The 26741-nt window shown below is 38.6% G+C and overlaps 1 protein-coding gene across 1 annotated transcript; it reads right to left on the reverse strand.

Annotated features, from left to right (window-relative positions):
* Positions 1-23110: 23110 nt before the first annotated feature.
* LOC117324104 lies at positions 23111-26280 on the reverse strand. The gene has a single exon (XM_033879764.1). It carries the CDS (start codon positions 26250-26252, stop codon positions 25116-25118), a length of 1137 nt encoding a protein of 378 aa, XP_033735655.1. The 5' UTR covers positions 26253-26280; the 3' UTR covers positions 23111-25115.
* Positions 26281-26741: the final 461 nt, after the last annotated feature.

Consider the following 26741-nt stretch of genomic DNA (forward strand, 5'->3'; position numbering starts at 1 on the left):
TTTATTTTGTACCTACACTGAGATATTAAATGATGAAGGAGATACACTATCCTAATCCTGTTTACCTAGATCTCTTAACAAACACTGATATCTATTTACAGGAGCCGATGGTAAGGTTGTGTTAACAGCGCGGCACGGCACCATGAAAAGAAAACAGCAGCTAAGAAGTCTGATGGAGCAACATAATGAGGGCCATGAGGATGACTTATGTGATGGAACGCCATTCAGGAATCGTACTAAAAGCAAGGTGAGTGCCATTTGTATGGCGTGATATCACAAATACTTGATAGACATAATAAACCATCCTATTCTGTGTAAAAATGTAAGTGGTCAGGTCCAGATCCACATTAATGGTTTCCCCAATAGGACATACCATACCTGCCTTAAACTTACTGCCTGAATAATGTGTTAACCTTTATATCTGAAAATGTAAAATTGTAAAGCTCAAACTTTAGAGAACCTATTCGTAAGATGTAAAATGACAAAGCTCAAATATGTAAGGAACCTAATAGGAAGGTGTAAAATCATATATCTCAAACCTGTTAGAAGCTAGGAAGGTGTAAAATCATATATCTCAAACCTGTTAGAAGCTAGGAAGGTGTAAAATCATATATCTCAAACCTGTTAGACGCTAGGAAGGTGTAAAATCATATATCTCAAACCTGTTAGAAGCTAGGAAGGTGTAAAATCATATATCTCAAACCTGTTAGAAGCTAGGAAGGTGTAAAATCATATATCTCAAACCTGTTAGAAGCTAGGAAGGTGTAAAATCATGAAGTTGAAACATGTGAAAAACTAACCTGAGATGAAAAACTTCAAAGCTGAAACCTTTGAGAACCAGATCTGAAATGTAAAATCATAAAGCTCAAACTGTGAAAATCTGATCTGCAGATGTGAAATAGTAAAACAGATTTTATTTGTATTAGCAACAATAGAGTGTGATTTTTATCAGGAATTGAATTATGTTTTTCCTACACAGGTGCCACGTATGGGGGAAGGAAGTGATGAAGAAAATGAAGAGGAGCTCTTCAATGAAGTGAAAAGGATGAATCCCATGCTCGCCAATCGGATCCATACACCTGTAGCACATTTTCACATTGAACCTGTGTCCCAGAAGAAAACACCATTTAATCCACTCATCAGCCCAAATGAGCCTGTAAACAGGTCAGTAGTTATGATAATAAAAAAATTCAGTATCACAATTAAACAGAATTGTAGAACTAATTACTGTATCTGTTAGTCTGTCTGTTTAACGTTTGTCATAACAGGGTGTGGACATATAACATGTACATTATCTAATAGTTTGATAGATAAGCATGTGTTGATTAGATAACATGTGTTACATTCTGGCTCTAATATCAATATTTTGTGTTAATTAGACATATTGTGTTACATTCTGGCCCAGATACCAATTTTAGTGTTAATTAGACATGTTGTGTTATATTCTGGTCCTGATACCAATTTTAGTGTTAATTAGACATGTTGTGTTACATTCTGGCCCTGATACCAATTTTAGTGTTAATTAGACATGTTGTGTTACATTCTGGTCCTGATACCAATTTTAGTGTTAATTAGACATGTTGTGTTACATTCTGGCCCAGATACCAATTTTAGTGTTAATTAGACAAGTTGTGTTACATTCTGGCCGTGATACCAATTTTAGTGTTAATTAGACATGTTGTGTTACATTCTGGCCCAGATACCAATTTTAGTGTTAATTAGACATGTTGTGTTACATTCTGGCCCTGATACCAATTTAGTGTTAATTAGACATGTTGTGTTACATTCTGGCCCTGATACCAATTTTAGTGTTAATTAGACATGTTGTGTTACATTCTGGCCCTGATACCAATTTTAGTGTTAATTAGACAATGTTGTGTTATATTCTGGCCCTGATACCAATTTTAGTGTTAATTAGACATGTTGTGTTACATTCTGGTCCTGATACCAATTTTAGTGTTAATTAGACATGTTGTGTTACATTCTGGACCTAATGCCAAGGCTGTATTAAGGTGTTGGATGACATGAAATGGAAATACTGTACAGACTAATTTCACTTCTGATTGCCATAAGAAAGAAATTATTTATAGATATACATGTGTATGTCATAACAAGCTGTAAAGAGAGTGCTATATACATATACATATATATATGTCTTGGCCAGAGATGGGTCTGTTATAGTAAGAGAGCTAGGAGTGATATGGTCTGTTATAGTAAGTGAGCAAGGGGTGATATGGTCTGTTATAGTAAGTGAGACAGGGGTGATATGATCTGTCATAGTAAGTGAGACAGGGGTGATATGATCTGTTATAGTAAGTGAGACAGGGGTGATATGATCTGTTATAGTAAGTGAGCAAGGGGTGATATGATCTGTTATAGTAAGTGAGCAAGGGGTGATATGATCTGTTATAGTAAGTGAGCTAGGGGTGATATGATCTGTTATAGTAAGTGAGCTAGGGGTGATATGGTATGTTATAGTTAGTGAGCTAGGGGTGATATGGTCTGTTATAGTTAGTGAGCTAGGGGTGAAGGGGTGATATGGTCTGTTATAGTTAGTGAGCTAGGGGTGATATGGTCTGTTATAGTAAGTGAGCTAGGGGTGATATGGTCTGTTATAGTAAGTGAGCTAGGGGTGATATGGTCTGTTATAGTAAGTGAGCTAGGGGTGATATGGTCTGTTATAGTAAGTGAGCAAAGGGTGATATGATCAGTTGTAGTAAGTGAGCTACGGGTGATATGATCTGTTATAGTTCGTGAGCTACGGGTGATATGGTCTGTTATAGTTAGTGAGCTAGGGGTGATATGGTCTGTTATAGTAAGTGAGCTAGGGGTGATATGGTCTGTTATAGTAAGTGAGCTAGGGGTGATATGGTCTGATATAGTATGTGAGCTAGGGGTGATATGGTCTGTTATAGTTAGTGAGCTAGGGGTGATATGGTCTGTTATAGTTAGTGAGCTAGGGGTGATATGGTCTGTTATAGTAAGTGAGCTAGGGGTGATATGGTCTGTTATAGTAAGTGAAACAGGGTTGATATGATCTGTTACAGTAAGTGAGACAGGGGTGATATGGTCTGTTATAGTAGGTGAGCTAGGGGTGATATGATCTGTTATAGTAAGTGAGCAAGGGGTGATATGGTCTGTTATAGTTAGTGAGCTAGGGGTGATATGGTCTGTTATAGTAAGTAAGCAAGGGGTGATATGGTCTGTTATAGTAAGTGAGCAAGGGGTGATATGATCTGTTATAGTAAGTGAGACAGGGGTGATATGGTCTGTCATAGTAAGTGAGCTAGGGGTGATATGATCTGTTATAGTAAGTAAGCAAAGGGTGATATGATCTGTTATAGTAAGTGAGCAAGGGGTGATATGATCTGTTATAGTACGTAAGCAAGGGGTGATATGGTCAGTCATAGTAAGTGAGCTAGGGGTGATATGGTCTGTCATAGTAAATGAGCTAGGGGTGATATTATCTGTTATAGTAAGTAAGCAAAGGGTGATATGATCTGTTATAGTAAGTGAGCTAGGGGTGATATGGTCTGTTATAGTTAGAGAGCTACGGGTGATATGATCTGTTATAGTAAGAGAGCTAGGGTTGATATGGTCTGTTATAGTAAGTAAGCAAAGGGTGATATGATCTGTTATAGTAAGTGAGACAGGGGTGATATGGTCTGTTATAGTAAGTGAGCAGGGGTGATATGGTCTGTTATAGTTAGTGAGCTAGGGTTGATATGATCTGTTATAGTAATTAAAGAGAGCTAGGGTTGATATGATCTGTTATAGTAATTAAAGAGAGCTAGGGTTGATATGATCTGTTATAGTAAGTGAGACAGGGTTGATATGATCTGTTATAGTTAGTGAGCTAGGGGTGATATGGTCTGTCAAGGTAAATGAGACAGGGGTGATATGGTCTGTTATAGTAGGTGAGCTAGGATTGATATGGTCTGTTATAGTAAGTGAGCTAGGGGTGATATGGTCTGTTATAGTTAGTGAGCTAGGGGTGATATGATCTGTTATAGTTAGAGAGCTACGGGTGATATGATCTGTTATAGTAAGTGAGCTAGGGGTGATATGGTCTGTTATAGTAAGTAAGCAAAGGGTTGATATGATCTGTTATAGTAAGTGAGCAAAGGGTGATATGATCTGTTATAGTAAGTGAGCAAAGGGTGATATGATCTGTTATAGTAAGTGAGCTAGGGGTGATATGGTCTGTTATAGTAAGTGAGCAAGGGGTGATATGGTCTGTTATAGTAAGTAAGCAAGGGGTGATATGGTCTGTTATAGTAAGTGAGCAAGGGGTGATATGATCTGTTATAGTAAGTGAGACAGGGGTGATATGGTCTGTCATAGTAAGTGAGCTAGGGGTGATATGATCTGTTATAGTAAGTAAGCAAAGGGTGATATGATCTGTTATAGTAAATGAGCAAGGGGTGATATGATCTGTTATAGTACGTAAGCAAGGGGTGATATGGTCTGTCATAGTAAGTGAGCTAGGGGTGATATGGTCTGTCATAGTAAATGAGCTAGGGGTGATATTATCTGTTATAGTAAGTAAGCAAAGGGTGATATGATCTGTTATAGTAGTGAGCTAGGGGTGATATGGTCTGTTATAGTAAGTGAGCTAGGGTTGATATGGTCTGTTATAGTAAGTAAGCAAAGGGTGATATGGTCTGTCATAGTAAGTGAGCTAGGGGTGATATGGTCTGTTATAGTAAGTGAGCTAGGGTTGATATGATCTGTTATAGTAAGTAAGCAAAGGGTGATATGGTCTGTTATAGTAAGTGAGCTAGGGTTGATATGGTCTGTTATAGTAAGTAAGCAAAGGGTGATATGGTCTGTTATAGTAAGTGAGCTAGGGGTGATATGATCTGTTATAGTAAGTGAGCTAGGGGTGATATGGTCTGTCATATTATGAGCTAGGGTTGATATGGTCTGTTATAGTTAGAGAGCTACGGGTGATATGATCTGTTATAGTAAGAGAGCTAGGGTTGATATGGTCTGTTATAGTAAGTAAGCAAAGGGTGATATGATCTGTTATAGTAAGTGAGACAGGGGTGATATGGTCTGTTATAGTAAGTGAGACAGGGGTGATATGATCTGTTATAGTAAGTGAGACAGGGGTGATATGATCTAATATAGTTAGTGAGCTAAGGTTGATATGATCTGTTATAGTAATTAAAGAGAGCTAGGGTTGATATGATCTGTTATAGTAAGTGAGACAGGGTTGATATGATCTGTTATAGTTAGTGAGCTAGGGGTGATATGGTCTGTCATAGTAAATGAGACAGGGGTGATATGGTCTGTTATAGTAGGTGAGCTAGGATTGATATGGTCTGTTATAGTAAGTGAGCTAGGGGTGATATGGTCTGTTATAGTAAGAGAGCTAGGGTTGATATGATCTGTTATAGTTAGAGAGCTACGGGTGATATGATCTGTTATAGTAAGTGAGCTAGGGGTGATATGGTCTGTTATAGTAAGTAAGCAAAGGGTTGATATGATTTGTTATAGTAAGTGAGCAAAGGGTGATATGATCTGTTATAGTAAGTGAGCAAAGGGTGATATGATCTGTTGTAGTAAGTGAGCTAGGGGTGATATGATCTGTTATAGTAAGTGAGCTAGGGGTGATATGGTCTGTTATAGTTAGTGAGCTAGGGGTGATATGATCTGTTATAGTTAGTGAGCTAGGGGTGATATGGTCTGTCATAGTAAGTGAGCTAGGGGTGATATGATCTGTTATAGTAAGAGAGCTAGGGTTGATATGGTGTGTTATAGTAAGTAAGCAAAGGGTGATATGATCTGTTATAGTAAGTGAGCTAGGGGTGATATGGTCTGTTATAGTAAGTGAGACAAGGGTGATATGGTCTGTTATAGTAAGTGAGACAGGGGTGATATGGTCTGTTATAGTTAGTGAGCTAGGGTTGATATGATCTGTTATAGTAATTAAAGAGAGCTAGGGTTGATATGATCTGTTATAGTAATTAAAGAGAGCTAGGGTTGATATGATCTGTTATAGTAAGTGAGACAGGGTTGATATGATCTGTTATAGTTAGTGAGCTAGGGGTGATATGGTCTGTCAAGGTAAATGAGACAGGGGTGATATGGTCTGTTATAGTAGGTGAGCTAGGATTGATATGGTCTGTTATAGTAAGTGAGCTAGGGGTGATATGGTCTGTTATAGTAAGTGAGACAGGGGTGATATGGTCTGTTATAGTAAGAGAGCTAGGGTTGATATGATCTGTTATAGTTAGAGAGCTACGGGTGATATGATCTGTTATAGTAAGTGAGCTAGGGGTGATATGGTCTGTTATAGTAAGTGAGCTAGGGGTGATATGATCTGTTATAGTTAGTGAGCTAGGGGTGATATGGTCTGTCATAGTAAGTGAGCAAAGGGTGATATGGTCTGTTATAGTAAGTGAGCTAGGGGTGATATGGTCTGTTATAGTAAGTAAGCAAAGGGTGATATGGTCTGTTATAGTAAGTAAGCAAAGGGTTGATATGATCTGTTATAGTAAGTGAGCAAAGGGTGATATGATCTGTTATAGTAAGTGAGCTAGGGGTGATATGATCTGTTATAGTAAGTGAGCAAAGGGTGATATGATCTGTTATAGTAAGTGAGCAAAGGGTGATATGATCTGTTGTAGTAAGTGAGCTAGGGGTGATATGGTCTGTTATAGTAAGTAAGCAAGGGGTGATATGGTCTGTTATAGTAAGTGAGCAAGGGGTGATATGGTCTGTTATAGTAAGTGAGCAAGGGATGATATGATCTGTTATAATAAGTGACCAAGGGGTGATATGATCTGTTATAGTAAGTGAGCAAAGGGTGATATGATCAGTTGTAGTAAGTGAGCTACGGGTGATATGATCTGTTATAGTTCGTGAGCTACGGGTGATATGATCTGTTATAGTTAGTGAGCTAGGGGTGATATGGTCTGTAATAGTAAGTGAGCTAGGGGTGATATGGTCTGTTATAGTTAGTGAGCTAGGGGTGATATGGTCTGTTATAGTTAGTGAGCAAGGGGTGATATGGTCTGTCATAGTAAGTGAGCTAGGGGTGATATGATCTGTTATAGTTAGTGAGCTAGGGGTGAAGGGGTGATATGGTCTGTTATAGTTAGTGAGCTAGGGGTGATATGGTCTGTTATAGTAAGTGAGCTAGGGGTGATATGGTCTGTTATAGTTAGTGAGCTAGGGGTGAAGGGGTGATATGGTCTGTTATAGTTAGTGAGCTAGGGGTGATATGGTCTGTTATAGTAAGTGAGCTAGGGGTGATATGGTCTGTTATAGTTAGTGAGCTAGGGGTGATATGGTCTGTTATAGTTAGTGAGCTAGGGGTGATATGGTCTGTTATAGTAATAGAGCAAGGGATGATATGATCTGTTATAGTAAGTGACCAAGGGGTGATATGATCTGTTGAAGTTAATAGTGAGCTAAGGGTGAGTTTTTCAGTAATCTGTTATAGTAAGAGAGCTAGGGGTGATATGATCTGTTAAAGTTAATAGTGAGCTAAGGGTGAGTTTTCAGTAATCTGTTATAGTTAGTGAGCTAGTTGTGAAATGATCTGTTACAGTTTAATTAACTTAATTTTGTAAGTGAGCTCTACATCTATATATATATATATGTCCCCTTGATTATTGACAGAAATGAAATGGATAGATACATACACAGAGTTATGAAGCGGAGACGATTGGGGAACAAACAAGCAGTGAAAGGAAACACAGATTCGCTTAAAACACCAGTCAATAAACCCAAGTCTAAATATGTAAGTATGTGAATTATAGGTGTTTGTGGTGGCCTGTCAGTGAATCATCACTGATGGTGGCATGTTGATTAATGTGGACACTTCCTGTCCATAGAGACAGTTATAGTCACCTTTCATAAACAATATCTCAACCAAATGCCTATACATTGTCATTTGTATTCATTCTGATGGGTCCCATGGTATATATTCTGGCTCTCATATTTCATTTTTTTGGGAGAGTCCATCTTCATCATGTGTCTACAAACAGACTATTTATTGCTTTGTTTGCAAAACCTACTGTAGTTATAGTGTCATAGATGGGTATATAGAGTTTCTGTGATAAACATTTATTAGTAAACATGTTGTATATTACTTACCATTGCCTATGTTTGATGTTACCTGTACGTATATGACATACCTGTACCAGTGATTAGTGTTACCTGTACATGACATACCTGTATCAGTCATTGATGTTACCTGTAAATGACATACCTGTACCAGTGATTGATGTTACCTGTACATGACATACGTATACCTGTACCAGTGATTAGTGTTACCTGTACATGACATACCTGTACCAGTGATTAGTGTTACCTGTACATGACATACCTGTACCAGTGATTTATGTTACTTGTACATGACATAACTGTACGAGTAATTGATGTTACCTGTACATGACATACCTGTACCAGTGATTGGTGTTACCTGTACATGACATACCTGTAGCAATGATTGGTGTTACCTGTACATGACATACCTGTACCAATGATTGGTGTTACCTGTACATGACATACCTGTATCAATGATTGGTGTTACCTGTACATGACATACCTGTACCAATGATTGGTGTTACCTGTACATGACATACCTGTATCAGTTATTGATGTTACCTGTAAATGACATACCTGTACCAGTGATTGATGTTACCTGTACATGACATTTCTGTACCAGTGATTAGTGTTACCTGTACATGACATACCTGTATCAGTTGATTGATGTTACATCATTGTTACCTGTACATGACATAACTGTAACAGTGATTGATGTTACCTGTAAAATAGACGAGGTTTGATTATGAGAATTTCCTCACAAATATTTAAATTATCCTAAACAAACTTATATTTCACTGTGGCTCACTAAGATCAGTTTAAGGCTAACACATATTAGCTATTTTCAATTAGAGATGGAATCATTTTTTATGACAAACCAATGATTAGGATGTCAAAAATGAGGTACTCATATGTTCACCAGAAATTTTGTAGCATTCAATCCGATTTTAGCTCACCTACTCAAAGGGACACCAGTGTGAAAGATACCTTGGTCCACTTTCAATGTCACAAGAGTCAAATGTGTGAAATCTTTAAACTACTTAACAAAAAACTATCACAGAATTTTGATATTTTGCACACTTAAACTTAGGCAAAGGGTTATCCAGATGAATGACCATGAACTACTTTTCAAGTACACAGGGGTCAAATATGTTTAAACACTTCTGAAGAATATGGACCGATAGCGTTCTGATATTAAGAGATATCTGGTTTGTTCATATTAATGACCTTGGTCCACTTTCGAGGTCACAGGGTTTAAATGTGTTAAATTCTCCAAAACATTGTTTTAAATAACTCGGATGCACAAGCTCATGCTTCTTGTTATGTAACACACTGGAACAATTTTATGACCTACGTGAATGACAAAGGTCAACTTTTAAAACTCGCAAGAATACAATCTTCCAACAATGTCTCCTCTTCCTATGCTGCTGAATAATAACCCCTGGATGTACCTTGAAGATCATAGCTTTTTTTATTGATTGAAGAGCAATTCAGACCCATTGGTTCTCTTCGCGCTTGTTAATTATTTTAACTGTATCATTATTAACAAGTCTATAAATGATAACATTATTATTTTCTTCATACAGGATGAAGATAAGGTTCCCACTCCTACCAAAAAACTGTTCGATGTCACGCCGGGTAATGTCAACAGTTTGTTGATGATGGAAGAAAAGTCCGACTCTGATAATCATGCCAACTCAGAGGAAGATAGTGATTACTACTGGACAGACATGGACCAGTGAAGATAGTGATTACTACTGGATGGATATGGACCATTGAAGAGAGTGATTACTACTGGACGGATATGGACCAGTGAAGATAGTGATTACTACTGGACGGACATGGACCAGTGAAGATAGTGATTACTACTGGACGGACATGGACCAGTGAAGATAGTGATTACTACTGGACGGACATGGACCAGTGAAGATAGTGATTACTACTGGACGGATATGGACCAGTGAAGATAGTGATTACTACTGGACGGATATGGACCATTGAAGATAGTGATTACTACTGGACGGATATGGACCAGTGAAGATAGTGATTAATACTGGACGGACATGGACCAGTGAAGATAGTGATTACTATAGATAGTGTTTGGACATGGACCATTGAAGATAGCGATTACTACCTACTGTATGCACATGCATCATGGCCAGAGGAAATAGTGATTATTTCATGGTCCATTGTAGGCGATATTGCAGAAGATTTGTAAATACATTGTAATTTGGTGCCCTAAGCACTGTTTCTGAATTTTTCTGTCGCAGAGCTAGGTTTGTTATTTTAGCCAAAATTTCAGTGTAGAATTTCATCAATAATAGGTAAAAGCATTTGGAGACAATATGAAGCTGCCTGATAAGTCGAAAATCAAATGCATTGTTTAATCAAATTTAGGGTATATTAAACTCTGTCATGATTTTCTTTTCCTGATTCAGTGAGATGACTTTTAATTAGCTTCCACGGCCTGCAGGTCACTTTGGTGTTATTTGAAATTTGGATATTTTCTGCTCTCAATGAGAATTAGTATTTTGTTGCTTTGTGAAAAATATATATTAACTATATATATATGCTGGTATACACAGAGATATGTATTGTTGTTGGAGCGGGATGGAGATAGTGTAAAGCCATGCCCATTAGAATCATTTGTGTAGTACATACATTTCACTATATTTTGTATCCTATACTACTGTAAATAATGCTATATATATATTATATATATATAGATGACTTCATCCATTTTGTATAAAAAGGGTGCCAATCTAAGTCTTATGAATACCTGAGGGTCAAATACCACTCAGTATCGCCCAAATTTGGTACAAAGGACATGTCAAACCCTGCTGAGACTTCTGTGGGCCTGATCACTGATTAGTTGAAACGGATTGTCCCATATTATTGGTATATGGATGTGTGATATAACAATGAAATAATTTTAGAGAGAGGTCACCATTGCAGTTGGTACTTATTTGTAGTATTCTACACTTGCATATTGTATAATTAGTGTTAATATTTTGTGTAGGTCCTTCTGGAAATATTGCTATACATTGACGTATCACTTCATACAAAAACACAACATTGTACAGGATGTGTTCAGTAGTTATTGAGTTAGTATTAGCCTGCATTTTATGATTTCCACCTTGTAAGGATCTTGGGTCAGAAATAGTCTGTATACCTACTATATGCATGCCTAATACTAGTCCTTTGAGTGGTTACTGTATGTGAACTGCACCTTATATACTGTTAGAAGCCGATGTTTAAACATCCTTTGAAGTGTTATGTATTAATATAACATACAGCTTATTATCACCTGCACAATTTTGTTGATCTGAGGGTGTACAAATGGGTTATGTCCATCCGAATTCGCTTTCTGCAAGATATCTTTTTTTTAAAGAATGATCAGATTTTGATGAAACTTGCTTGATAGACTTTTTACCTAAACCCGTCTCTCACGTTTGAATATTGTCATATATTCCCCCCGTATTTAATGAGTCTACTGTGATCTGATTGGTTGATTGCTTTCTGCACTATATTTTTTGACAGAATGATCAAATTCATATCTGCCTTACACTTAAAATAATTTTACAGTTTTATACAAAGGTTTTGATTCATGTGATTATATTAGAGGGTTTACTTTTGGACTTTGGTTTTATAGAACACACACGGGTGGTGCTAAGCCTGTGTTATTGTGTTACGGTGCCTTTCTCTATTGATATTTCCACATCTGATCAACTTAAATCATACATACATGTACATACTGTAAAATGATAATGTGTTAATAATCAAACAATATTAGAATCCATGAATGATTCAACTACTTCAGAGTTTTTGTTTTATTTTTTTATTCATTTTTTTTTTAGAAATCAATCAAGCCTTTGTATTTGTACAGTCTCAATGTGTCTCAACCTAAGGCTTTTTTTCTGCATCAGTTTATTTTTGTAAATACTCTACTGTATTTTCTTAATTATGTGAGTGTGAATCTTTTGAGACAATTGTTTTATGTTACCTCTGCCCCACATCAGTTTCAATTTACTATTTATATAAGTTGTATACATTTGTATGTACATTCAAAATTGTACCAACTTTGGAAGAGGGTGCAGATTTTATAGATGGTAAAAGTTCTCTTTTATTGTAAAAAAAGGCAATCTATTTATTTTTCTTTTGTTTTTCAGCTGTAAATTTTATTCCAGCTCATTTTTATGTAGTGTTGGTTATACATCACACTACTTGTAAGAATTGATGACAAATTTGATTCATTGCGGAAACAATAATGTAAACTGATATGATACACAGTAAACAATACATAATACAAAGATGTTCCTTGTTTGACATTTGGCATTATAAAGATTTTGGGTTTTGCCATTGGTGTTACATTACATTCTATGTATGCCTTATTTCAAGGCCTTTCAATATGCATGTGCATCAGGTAAAATGAAAATCTGTGAAAAATTCTAAACAATACATGTTACATCTTCATAGACTATATTGTGTGGTGAGGCAACTGGACTGTAATTACTGTAAAGGGAATTTATCAGTATTGTTCTTCTATTACAAAACAAAGTTAGGCTTTTGTAGTTGAACCATATACAGTTGTATTTATAATCAAAATTGATTTATTTAAAATGTGATGGCTACCTTGTTTAAAACTATAATAAATTTGATTAAAATCAATTGTATTTTAACTAAACTTTCACTGAATATAAACATTACATTTTGGAGTGTTTTAATCATCTTTATGGATTCCATCTTCCTTGGAGTCTTCAATGAAACAACAAAATTCTGTATTGAATTAACCTATTAAAATAAAATTTGATGTCTCATATTGAAGGGGTTACTTTTTACTATCATACATCAGTCTGTTTATATCATAATCTAGCTACCCCAAAACAAGGGTGGTTTGTACATGTGTTTCTCATGGAGATCAAGGACCTTCCATTGCTGCTGTGGTTGTGTCGTGAATGAGCAAAACACTTCAACCCAATTGTCCTATATAGCATATACCATGCTCTAAATTGTTTAATGAGGTCATTAGTGGCTACAAAAGGACAGAGCTACCGTCATCAGGGTGACAACATACCATTACAAGTGTTAGACAGAGCTACCACCATCAGGGTGATAACGTACCATTACAAGTGTTAGACAGAGCTACCGTCATCAGGGTGATAACGTACCATTACAAGTGTTAGACAGAGCTACCAGGTCCCTCAGGGTTGGATAACGTACCATTACAAGTGTTAGACAGAGCTACTTCCCATCAGGGTGACACACCATTATCAAGTGTTAGACAGAGCTACCCTCGTACCATTACAAGTGTTAGACAGAGCTACCACCATCAGGGTGATAACGTACCATTACAAGTGTTAGACAGAGCTACCGTCATCAGGGTGATAACGTACCATTACAAGTGTTAGACAGAGCTACCATCATCAGGGTGACAACATACCATTACAAGTGTTAGACAGAGCTACCATCATCAGGGTGATAACGTACCATTACAAGTGTTAGACAGAGCTACCATCATCAGGGTGACAACATACCATTACAAGTGTTAGACAGAGCTACCATCATCAGGGTGACAACATACCATTACAAGTGTTAGACAGAGCTACCATCATCAGGGTGATAACGTACCATTACAAGTGTTAGACAGAGCTACCGTCATCAGGGTGATAACGTACCATTACAAGTGTTAGACAGAGCTACCGTCATCAGGGTGATAACGTACCATTACAAGTGTTAGACAGAGCTACCACCATCAGGGTGATAACGTACCATTACAAGTGTTAGACAGAGCTACTGTCATCAGGGTGACAACACCATTACAAGTGTTAGACAGAGCTACCCTCATCAGGGTGATAACGTACCATTACAAGTGTTAGACAGAGCTACCGTCATCAGGGTGATAACGTACCATTACAAGTGTTAGACAGAGCTACCGTCATCAGGGTGACAACGTACCATTACAAGTGTTAGACAGAGCTACCGTCATCAGGGTGATAACGTACCATTACAAGTGTTAGACAGAGCTACCGTCATCAGGGTGACAACACCATTACAAGTGTTAGACAGAGCTACCCTCATCAGGGTGACAACATACCTTAGGATGGCCTTGTTTGCTAGAGTGATTGGTCAAATATCAAGGTCATTTTCGGTGAGTTTTTATATCTGGTCTAATTAAGGAAAATCTTCTTTTTTTTTGCTGATGCTTAAATCTTACACACTGACTATCACTTGGAGATTCCAAGTATGTTAACTTTCGATTATTATAACAAAGTCAAATGGCAGAAAGAGATGTTCCGCTATGTAATTGTTTATATTGATATCACATGCTGATTATATATACATGTATGTTCTCACCAAGGTAGGGAAGCTCAGGCAAATAACATTGTTATGTGGGAGCATGTCTGTAGTACATATCAATATTACACAGTTGTCTTTGATGATCAACGCGTGCCTGTGTCTTCATGAATCATCAAATAAACTGGATATATTAGCTCAGATTATTTTCATCATCGTGGAACAATAACAAGAACATAACCCTGGAACATAACAGCTAACTGTACGGAGATGATTGGTGATTTTATGTCACGTGGTATACATTGACCCCGATGACCCCGTCATCTGTCTTGCCTGTACTAATGCAGGCGTGTAAATCACAAGACAATTAAGGTAATTGGGTCCCAACACGTGCTATATTGGGCAGCGCTAATCAATACCCAGCATTATAGGTTTCGTGAAATATTCATCGTTTCCCGTTTTTTTTGTACGACGATGACAGCAGAGGTGACACACATTACGAGAACTATTGGTCACCTATCTGAACAGAGTTACTTGTCACATTGATGTGAATAGGGGAAATCCTCCCAATCTAAGTTACAAGCCATCCTGCTGTTTTGGTTTGAACTACCTTACCAGTCGATCACTTTAGGGGACTGGTAATGTAACTAAACAGGGTTATATGCTAAACAACAGTGGAGATTGGTTACGTTACGGATCAAGGTCATATCTATCTGCCAATCACCAATAGGGATTTGTGACCTGATTGGCCCGAGTTACCAGCCAATCAGCTGTGAGGATTGGTGACCTGACAGATTCAAGTTACCAGCCAATCACCAGTGGGGAATGGTGACCTGATTGACTAGCTTTATCTGCCAATCACCAGTGGTTTATTTTGTCTGTGTATTATTTTATTGTGTATTGTTTTTACTCTTTTGCTTTGATCGTTTATTGGTTTGACATTAATATGAAAGGTAAGTAAATGTGTTGAGATTGATTGGTTTTATGACTTTACATGTATGTGTCGTTACCCCCTTCCTATCACACGGTACCAGCATTTTAATTCATTACAGATTTCTTCGGCAAATCAAATTTGAAAAAAAAATTAAATTAAAAAAAAAAAAAAAAAAATCGGACCAAATCAATGACACCACACCGGAACACAAAATTTGGACCAGATCATGAAACCTCACCAGAACAAACATTTGAACCAGACTAATGAAACATCACCAGAACTAACATTAGACACAGACTTATGAAACATCACCAGAACTAACATTTGGATCAGATCATGAAACCTCATCAGAACTGACAAAAATTTGACCAGATCATGAAACCACGTCAGATCATGTTTAAAATCATAGTTGGGCCACCGTACGAAACGGCTGAATGATGACGTTTAATTAATATTTTGCTGTATCGTATCTATTTCTCTCAATTTCCATTGAAAGGTGCTATCCTAAGCGTCGTTTGTAAATCCTCCAATGGATGCCAATCGCCATGCTACGGCAGTTGGTGACCGAATAGTGTTACTAGCTACTCGGGAGCTTGAGCAATCCAAAAGTCACCGTTCGAACTTTCTGATCCTTTCAACCAGACGTTAATTGTTTTCGTGACTCCTACAAACCCCATCGCTTCCAGCCCATCAGTCTGAACTCTAATCTCTCGGGGTAACCAGAGAAACACTTGACACAGTCTTTGAGAGGATGTTGACCAGAATTCTCTAGTCTCAGTGACTCCTATGGGACTGTTTCTAGCTATTAAGAGTTCATGTTGGCTTTGGTGTCGATTGCAGAGTCGCTGATGGAGACACCAATATATTTCCGCTCACCTTAATTAATGTACCATGTACCGTGACATAGTTTATTCATGACGTAATTGCGACTGTACAACATGTTCTGAATTCAATGATAAAGAATACACCACGTTAATTGTGGTTTGGGTGTTGTTTGATTTTAATTTCCAGTCTCATTGACAAAACTATAAACACGACTTCATTAGCGATAGATTGCACTAGCGTTTGTGATCTTTTAGTTTTGATGTAAATTAAAATGACTTTTATTGTAATTGAACAAAGCCGTTTGTAGCAGCCTGAATTTTATTTTCTCCAAGATGTAAGCGAAATATTGACTGAGGAAGATCTAGATCAATTCTATTATCACTAAGGTGTCAACAATGAGGAGTTAAAGAACTGTCAAGGAGTCAACAATGAGGAGTTAAAGAACTGTCAAGGTGTCAACATACTTGAGAAATCGCTTAATCAATGTTGTCATCGTCAATGTGTCAACACACTGGAGAGATAACTAAAACACTGTTGTCGTCAATGTGTCAACACACTGGAGAGATAGCTAAAGCACTGTTGTCATCAATGTGTCAACGCACTGGAGAGATAGCTAAAGCACTGTTGTTGTCGTCAATGTGTCAACACACTGGAGAGATAGCTAAAGCACTGTTGTCATCAATGTGTCAACACACTGGAGAGATAGCTAAAGCACTGTTGTCATCAATGTGTCAACACAGTGGAAAGATAGCTAAAGCACTGTTGTTATCGTCAATGTGTCAACACACTGGAGAGATAGCTAAAGCACGGTTGTCATCAATGTGTCAACACACTGGAGAGATAGCTAAAGCACTGTTGTTATCGTCAATGTGTCAACACACTGGAGAGATAGCTAAAGCACGGTTGTCATCAATGTGTCAACACACTGGAGAGATAGCTAAAGCACTGTTGTCATCAATGTGTCAACACACTGGAGAGATAGCTAAAGCACTGTTGTCATCAATGTGTCAACACACTGGAGAGACAGCTTAAGCACCGTTGTTGTCGTCAATGTGTCAACACACTGGAGAGATAGCTAAAGCACTGTTGTCATCAATGTGTCAACACACTGGAAAGATAGCTAAAGCACTGTTATCATCAATGTGTCAACACACTGGAGAGACAGCTTAAGCACCGTTGTTGTCGTCAATGTGTCAACACACTGGAAAGATAGCTAAAGCACTGTTGTCATCAATGTGTCAACACACTGGAGAGACAGCTTAAGCACCGTTGTTGTCGTCAATGTGTCAACACACTGGAGAAATAGCTAAAGCACTGTTGTCATCAATGTGTCAACACACTGGAGAGATAGCTAAAGCACGGTTTTGTCATCAATGTGTCAACACACTGGAGAGATAGCTTAAGCACTGTTGTCATCAATGTGTCAACACACTAGAGAGATAGCTAAAGCACTGTTGTTATCGTCAATGTGTCAACACACTGGAGAGATAGCTAAAGCACGGTTGTCATCAATGTGTCAACACACTGGAGAGATAGCTAAAGCACGGTTGTTGTCATCAATGTGTCAACACACTGGAGAGATAGCTAAAGCACCGTTGTTGTCGTCAATGTGTCAACACACTGGAGAGATAGCTAAAGCACTGTTGTCATCAATGTGTCAACACACTGGAGAGATAGCTAAAGCACTGTTGTCATCAATGTGTCAACACACTGGAAAGATAAGTAAAGCAATGTTGTTATCGTCAATGTGTCAACACAGTGGAAAGATAGCTTAAGCCGAGTGTCAACGCGGAGGTTAGAGATGTCATGTTGTTGACATGACGACTTACACTACGAGGGGGATGAGCTACACACATGTAGCTGGGAAGGATAATCATAGCAACATCATGAAACCAGTATTTCTGATTATATGCCAACTTTATTGACAATGATGTACTCGAAAATGGTATATGTAGTCAAAATATGGCAATCCGACTGCTATATTCAAATATGGTATACACATGACACCTCACGTCAAATGAAATTGCGAAAACCTGGCATGAAGAGTAAGCTACTTTGAACGCAGATCAACATGCACACAGTACAAATGGAAGCCATATGGTGGGTGTTTGCCTGCCTGATGCTTCGGTAGTCATAGTTCTAATGTCAGTAGAATGCTGTCAGGATGAGTAAAGTCAAGCGTTCAGAACACTCTACCGTAGAACAAGCTTTCGGTGCACGCTACGACATTAGCCCTTAATTGCATTGTAGTGAAAGCGGTGTAGAACAGATGCTGCTTGATTCTAAACGATGTTAAATAATAGTTCATTTTCATTTTAACATCCGCACCCCACCACAGACATATCACGAAGGGAAGACAACTCCTATCACATACGTACGACCACGGACATATCACAAAGCCTATCACAAACGACCACGGATATATCACAAAGGGTAGACAACTCCTCTCACACGACCACGGACATATCACAAAGGGCAAACAAAGGGTAGACAACTCCTCTCACATACGACCACGGACATATCACAAAGGGTAGACAACTCCTATCACAAACGACCACGGACATATCACAAAGGGTAGACAACTCCTCTCACATACGACCACGGACATATCACAAAGGGTAGACAACTCCTCTCACATACGACCACGGACATATCACAAAGGGTAGACAACTCCTCTCACATACGACCACGGACATATCACAAAGGGTAGACAACTCCTCTCACATACGACCACGGACATATCACAAAGGGCAAACAAGAGGTAGACAACTCCTCTCACATACGACCACGGACATAGGGTAGACAACTAAGTACAACCTCACACCGCCACGGGTATATCATAAAGGGTAGAAAATTCTATTACATACCGCCAGGGGTATATCATGAAGGGTAGATACTCCTATTACATACCGCCACGGGTATATCATAAAGGGTAGAAAATTCTATTACATACCGCCACGGGTATATCATAAAGGGTAGATACTCCTATTACATACCGCCAGGGGTATATCATAAAGGGTAGATACTCCTATTACATACCGCCACGGGTATATCATAAAGGGTAGAAAATTCTATTACATACCGCCACGGGTACATCATAAAGGGTAGATAATTCTATTACATACCGCCACGGGTATATCATAAAGGGTAGATAATTCTATTACATACCGCCACGGGTATATCATAAAGGGTAGATACTCCTATTACATTGTACATACCGCCAGGGGTATATCATAAAGGGTAGATAATTCTATTACATACCGCCAGGGGTATATCATAAAGGGTAGATACTCCTTACTATTATACTGCCACGCATATTTCACAAAGGGCGGATAACTCGCATAACGATGGTACAGCACCAGCATACGAATATCGTAACCAGTAATAAGACATCGATATGTACATCGAAGGGCGAGGCGATTCCGAAGTCTCTATTCACTTCCACTGAAAATGTTAGTTTGAGTATCTCTAAGTATAAAAACAGTCGGAATGATTAACATTTTAAACTACATTGTATTAACATTTTAATTTCAACATTTGTATGCTGCCTTTGTACCGGATCATAAAAAACCCAATCATTATAAGCAATTTCCTGAGGTTTGTGTTGTTTAGCTCATTTCACAATAGCGTCTATCCATAATGCATGCCTAATGATTGATTCGCTGTTTGCTGCCTGTTAGTCCATCCCCTCGGGCGTTTTACGTGGTTAATAAATAATAAATCCTCTCATCATCGACCTGACAAGTTATCAGGAATCACAGAGAAGAAGCATACTCGGTAAACAACGAGTAAAGGTGCTATTGGACATTAGTGGTCGACACCGGCAATCAGGACCCTTTCTTTTTTTCTTCTCAGAAATATATGACGTCATAATTCTTATCTATGTACGCTGTGTAAAACACATCTGAAGAAGAAAAGAATGTGCTGATTTACAACTTGTCGTGTTTACCAGCCTTTTAGTTTTATTTCTATATTTGCTGAATACGGAAATTTCTCAAATATACATATATATGTATGTGTGAGTGTATACACAGTGTTTATGATGCTTAATATATATTGAGAATCACCGGACTATTTCGGGATGTTAATCCAGTTGCGACAGTGTTATTTGAATAGTGGATTTAGTGGTAAATGTATGGTCTTGGTTTGGACAGTAAACGTTCTTTTCGAAATATGTAATCATGTGTTGCTATTTTTTTATTGAATAGTTTTCTAATAAATGTGATATGAAATGTTTTTATCATCAATGTGATCAATATACAATTAAAGAAGAGAAAGTCGTATTCAACAGTAACAGAATGTTATCGCGACCAATCAGAAGGTCGTATTCAACAGTAACAGAATGTTATCGCGACCAATCAGAAGGTCGTATTCAACAGTAACAGAATGTTATCGCAACCAATCAGAAGGTCGTATTTAACAGTAACAGATGGATATCGCGACCAATCAGAAGGTCGTATTCAACAGTAACAGGTCGTCGCCCAATCAGAAACTCGTATTCAACAGTAGCAGGTGTTTATCGCCACTAATCAGAAGGTCGTATTCAACAGTTAGAGGTAGTTATCGCGACCAATCAGAAAGTCGTATTCAACAGTAACAGGATGCTATCGCGACCAAGCAGAAGGTCGTATTCAATAATAATAGGTTGTCTATAAAGACAGCCGACACGCGCTATATGACGCTGCTCACAATAACGTAACGTCATCATTTTACTTTGAGTAACCAAGTCGTAAGTGATGACGTCATAAATTGTGACGCACATTCCAAGGAGCATTGAAGACGGCGCGATGAAAACTTATGTTTGGTTGCAAGTATGTGAGAAAAATGATCAATCGTGGGTCTGTTTCGCGAACAAGGATATCTCAACCCTCGTGTAAAAGTTTGGCTGGCCAGGGTAAGAAAAATGACGTCACGGCGACAATTCAATCACACCACGTCAAGATTGTGTTGCATTGCAATATTTCTTTTCAATGTTGGAACTGGACCCTAAGTTATTAAAAAATCAGATGGGAGACAAATAATCACCCCCTACCTTGAGGACGTGTCAGATAAATCTCCCATCCTCGGGATGATATTCTTGATTGTCCGACTCTCGGGTTGGACAACCTATATCATCGTCCCTCGGGTTGGACAACCTATATTATCGTCCCTCGGGTTGGACAACCTATAATATCGTCCCTCGGGTTGGACAACCTATATCATCGTCCCTCGGGTTGGACAACCTATAATATCGTCCCTCGGGTAGGACAAACTATAATATCGTCCCTCCGGTTGGACAACCTATATCATCGTCCCTCGGGTTGGACAACCTATAATATCGTCCCTCGGGTTGGACAACCTATATTATCGTCCCTCGGGTTGGACAACCTATATTATCGTCCCTCGGGTTGGACAACCTATATTATCGTCCCTCGGGTTGGACAACCTATATTATCGTCCCTCGGGTAGGACAACCTATAATATCGTCCCTCGGGTTGGACAACCTATAATATCGTCCCTCGGGTTGGACAACCTATAATATCGTCCCTCGGGTTGGACAACCTATAATATCGTCCCTCGGGTTGGACAACCTATATTATCGTCCCTCGGGTTGGACAACCTATAATATCGTCCCTCGGGTTGGACAACCTATATTATCGTCCCTCGGGTTGGACAACCTATATTATCGTCCCTCGGGTTGGACAACCTATAATATCGTCCCTCGGGTTGGACAACCTATATCATCGTCCCTCGGGTTGGACAACCTATAATATCGTCCCTCGGGTTGGACAACCTATAATATCGTCCCTCGGGTTGGCGATTTCGCTATCACACCTTCTAGATAGGGAAAGATTCTATTAATATCGGGGAGATATTGGAGCTCGCCTATTGAATTTACTTTATTGGGTCCATGCAAGACTGGCTCTTTCTCTACTTTGCTCATGTTTCCTCTTTCCCTGTTAATCATCTGAAAGCAAGTGGCATACATACGAGAAATCCGCTAAGAACACTAAGAGAAATAATAAACAACATGGATACATTGTCCGCCTGTCAATCATTCTGTTTAGGATCAAATGAACAAGCCAACTGGACCCTACACATCCAGGTTGAGAAGTATCCTTTCAGTACAACCGTTTCGTGATCAGACTCAAAAACTGGAACCTACACGTCAAGCTTTAAAAATACCCTTCCAGTACTTCTCAAGAAATAACGATAATTTACAAGCTTCAACTATCAAAATCCAAGATGGCTTCCTGTCGGTAATATAATTTTCCAAGTAGTGTCAAAATTTAACGGGCTCAACTATGACCAAGGGGAGCCTACCCATCACGTTTCACAAATGCCCGTCCAAAATTTCTTTAAAAAAGAAACGATAACGAGGATAGTTTACGGACGGACCACGGACCATGGACGCAGGGCAATAGGCTGCAATCTGATGATGGTATTTTCAAAAGGTAAAGGTCATTGCAGGTCAGGCCCGGGTCCACTGTAGGCCAGACCCACCAGATCATCTGAGCGACGGTAAGATAAGAATAACCACATTCAGCGTTCTCAAAATGTCAAGGTCATACGCCGGTAGTATATCAACAGCAAATACTTCTTTTAGGTGGCATGTTACGATGTCAGACCCTATCGAATTACGATTACAAGGTAGTGCTGATAAAACGCGGATAAATATCAACTAGTAGGTTTTTATTTAACCATTCTGCATTCTCTTCATTTAAAAGTATCCTGAACACCTATTGATGTCATTCGAGATTCACAAGGTCGGCAACTGTTTAATACACCGAGTTCCCTTCGATAGATTTTGTCCTGGGAACATCAACTCCAAAAGGATTCATAACTACTAATGTTGTACGTTTATCAATTCCATAGTGACGTACAAATTACATATTTGCCGGGTTTGTCGCCTCGTGGGCATCTAGGACTACTTTGAGGCAGGCACCATGGTAGTAGTTGGTGGCTACCTATGCTAGGCTGTGGGTGTGTATTAAACAAGTCAACAGAAGATTTGGTATAGCACTTTATTTCTCAACCGCACTTCAAAATAAGTGAACGAATCTGTCACTGATTCGTTTGGAATCGTGAGATTATGATTTGAACCATTCGGAATTACAATTATATATCATGATGTGGACAGTTCGGAATCACAAGGTCAGGCCGTACACTGCTGTGGACGATATTGAGTCTCCCTACGTCACCTCGGTGACATTGGTTCATGACCGTTTTGAATATGCCGCCTGCTTAATTCTACATACCATATGATATAATGTTAAATTATCTTAAAATCTTTGATTCGATGAATATTTGCATACACAAGTTTTAAAAGCAATACGTTGTTAAAAACTGTTTTTTAACTAACAAAAATTACAGACATTTAAAATCATACTTTTACAATACTATAATCCACATCTGTTACCTGATCGGGAAATATATGTGTTATATAAAGCTAAGTAGTGATTTCAGGTAAAGAAATTCGATAGTTTTTTTTAATATGATCACTTAGCCCTATATCACTATTGGGACAGCTTAAAAAACTCACGTTGAAACGGTGCAGAAAATTCGTATTGATCCAATAATCAGCGTTAAAAAATACGTACATCAAAATGAACAATGATTAAAAAGGAAACATAGGATATATATAACTACAATACTTCCGTGATCCCATAAACACGACGCGTAACAGTGGTCTCGGACCCTCGGTCCTCGGTCTTTGTGTGGCGCCATTGTGCGTGCTTTGAGGACATCGCTATCGCATAGCCGGGGTTGTGTGACGTAGCACTCACGGCGACTGGCGTTTTCCGGTAACTGTTTCCGTCATGTTTTAAGGGAAAACGGTAATTATAGTTATGCGAGTTTTACCAGTAATAATACATTACACAATTGGCACAACGGAATGTTTTTGGTCTCAGGACTAATTATCCCATAGTTTACAAAATTTTGGCGGTTATGCCTTGACAAAAATTGCTTTGAACCAACGATATATTGAATAATTGACTGTCAGTGATAATTTTCCTTGTTGGAGTACATTACGACGACGAAATTTTTATTTTATTTAAAGAAACTCTATTGTATATTTCTCAAACTAACTATGAAGTTCAACAATGTATTTCATTTAAGTCAGTATCAAAATACATCCTGCGTTTTAAATGAAGATGGGAACATCAATTGACATGTGATTTGTTATACTAGTACTTTAAAGTGACATAAATATAGTTTCTGTATATCACGTGACTCAGGGGACTACCAAGATACTTCTGCTGATGTTATGGCCCGAGTAATGCCTTTCTGTGATTTTTAGCAAAATACAGAACAATCAATACTATAGCTGTGAAAAAACCCCGTAAGATCATAAAAAAAAAATTTGATGCTTCAAAATAGCACTGTTAATCAAAAGTAAAAACATGTGTTCAGAGTTTTCCAGACGTCCACAAAACAGTAACGAGTCCAATAATCCTTCATACGAATGACGGCTAAATTACATCACATGATATACTCTCCCACGCATGGATGGTCAGGACAAAATCTGTATCTAAAACAAATTTCTTTAATTGTACTTGAGGAACTGTTGCATCAAAATACATTACCTACGTCACGTGATGTAGATGTAATTTATACATTGTATTTGCGTAGAAGAGTTTTATGAACTTGTCATTTACATTTTCTTAATTAATACATCGTATTCATTATCCAATTGAAACACTGGCCGCCTTCTCTCATCATAATCGCAATAAAGTTTTGATAATCCAGTGAAGTAATCAGCAGTTCACAGTCACACACATACGTCACTTCCGGTAGTAACTCGCTGTAAATGGTAAGTTACTTTCTGACTTCATTCTCCATAGTACTCATTTGTCTTTCAGAAATGTTTTGACTTGCTGAGAACAATTACATTAACCATTTACCTTCATTCAACAAGATGTTGCGCCTTTCATCGTGCAGTAAATATGCCTGTACATGCACAAGCTAGCACCACAACGCACTTAACAATGGCACATGATGTAATCCGATGTCAGTGACGTCATTCATTCGGCCACAGAGCATCCACGGCGTACAAAATGTCGTCGATATTGCCATCCAGCAGTTTGTCGTTAAGGAAGAGTTTGTCGTTGAGAAGTTCTGGTGTTATTTCAGACTTATCATCATTGTTGACAGTGAAGAGACTAGAACTACGATACTTCAGGCGATGTCTCAAGCGGGATGTTTTACCTATTAAATTCTCCACACTTCGACTGATTATTCCGGAGATCTTGCCCTTGTGTTTACGACGGTTTGTTCTTAATCCTCCGCCCTCCCCATCTGCCTCTTCCTCCTCGTGCTCTCGCACGGTCATTATCTCTATGGGAGGCTGGAGAAGGGAGGACTTGCTTTTTTCACACATTATATCATCTTCGTCACTGAACGTTGTTTGACGGCTACACCTTGGGGATTTGGAATCAAGACTGGCGCTCGACGAGCGATGTCTGTTCCGATCAGAGCTATTGCTTGTACTGTCGTCGATACTCTCATATATATACACTTTAGGGATGTTCGGCACGGGTTCCGAATACTGTTTTGTGAACTGGTTGCGCTGGGTTTTCGGAACTTGTCTGACTTTATGATGACTACGCAATAAGCTTTGTTGTTGGTTTACGAAGAAGTTTGCCGAGTCGTTAAGGTCGCTATACGATTTACTGGATCTTTTATAATGAGTTGGATCCCCACATGTTGAGTCAAACGATACAGCGCTCTGTTTTTTAAGCCTCGATCGATTGCGGTTGTATCTAGGTGGATCTGGGGAGAGTTTGAAGCTCTTTGGTTTAGGCTGGTTCTCCATGTAACCTTCAGCTTCTGTCTCTTCCTCAATGTCTCCACACGACCTTGACGGTTTACTACACAGCGGCCCTTCGTAACTTACGTGGATATCGTATGATTGGGACCGAGGACCAAGATTTTTCTTTCGATTAGCCGCGTTGCCAATCAATGGTGATTTTCGGAATTCCTCTACAATTTTCGTATCCTTAAGGTCAATGTCGTCACCATCCGCCATCTCCACTAGCCAATGGATGAGCTTGTCATACGAGTCCTTTGGCGGCTGGGGACTGACTCTGGTGGCGTCACAGTCCGTATCTTCCTGTATGATGAGAGGGATTGGAAGGTCATTGCGCATGCCGATCATCGAGTCGACATTTGGCTCAGTAAACTCTGTGTCTTCTGTAAAAAAGACAATATTTGACATTACATGACATTACATGACATTACAAAATAATTAATCATCCAAAATGGAATGTAAGTTAGTATAATCGATGTTAAATGCAGTACCATTAAGTTAATTGGTAACCAAACGTTTTATGTGTATATATAAAGAATATATTCGATAGGTTATCCTAGCAGTAACGTATAACTCGCAAAAGTAGGGCAAAAGTCTAATATGTCGATATGAAATAAAACCAAAGGCTCTTGCCTCATACGGGAGACATGGAATTATTTTCCCCACCATTCCTGCTAGACGACTATGTTGAACAGTGGTTTATTGTGATGGAACATCGACTTTCTGTAACACATACGACTAAAGATTAATTTGAGAGCAATGATCTACATGTGTTAGGACGTTATTAGCCTCTCCGGTAACCTTTTATGGTAAGTGTTGAGGTCAGAGCGGTCATTG

Source organism: Pecten maximus, chromosome 3 (genome assembly GCF_902652985.1).
Source record: "Pecten maximus chromosome 3, xPecMax1.1, whole genome shotgun sequence".
Lineage (NCBI taxonomy): Eukaryota > Metazoa > Mollusca > Bivalvia > Pectinida > Pectinidae > Pecten > Pecten maximus.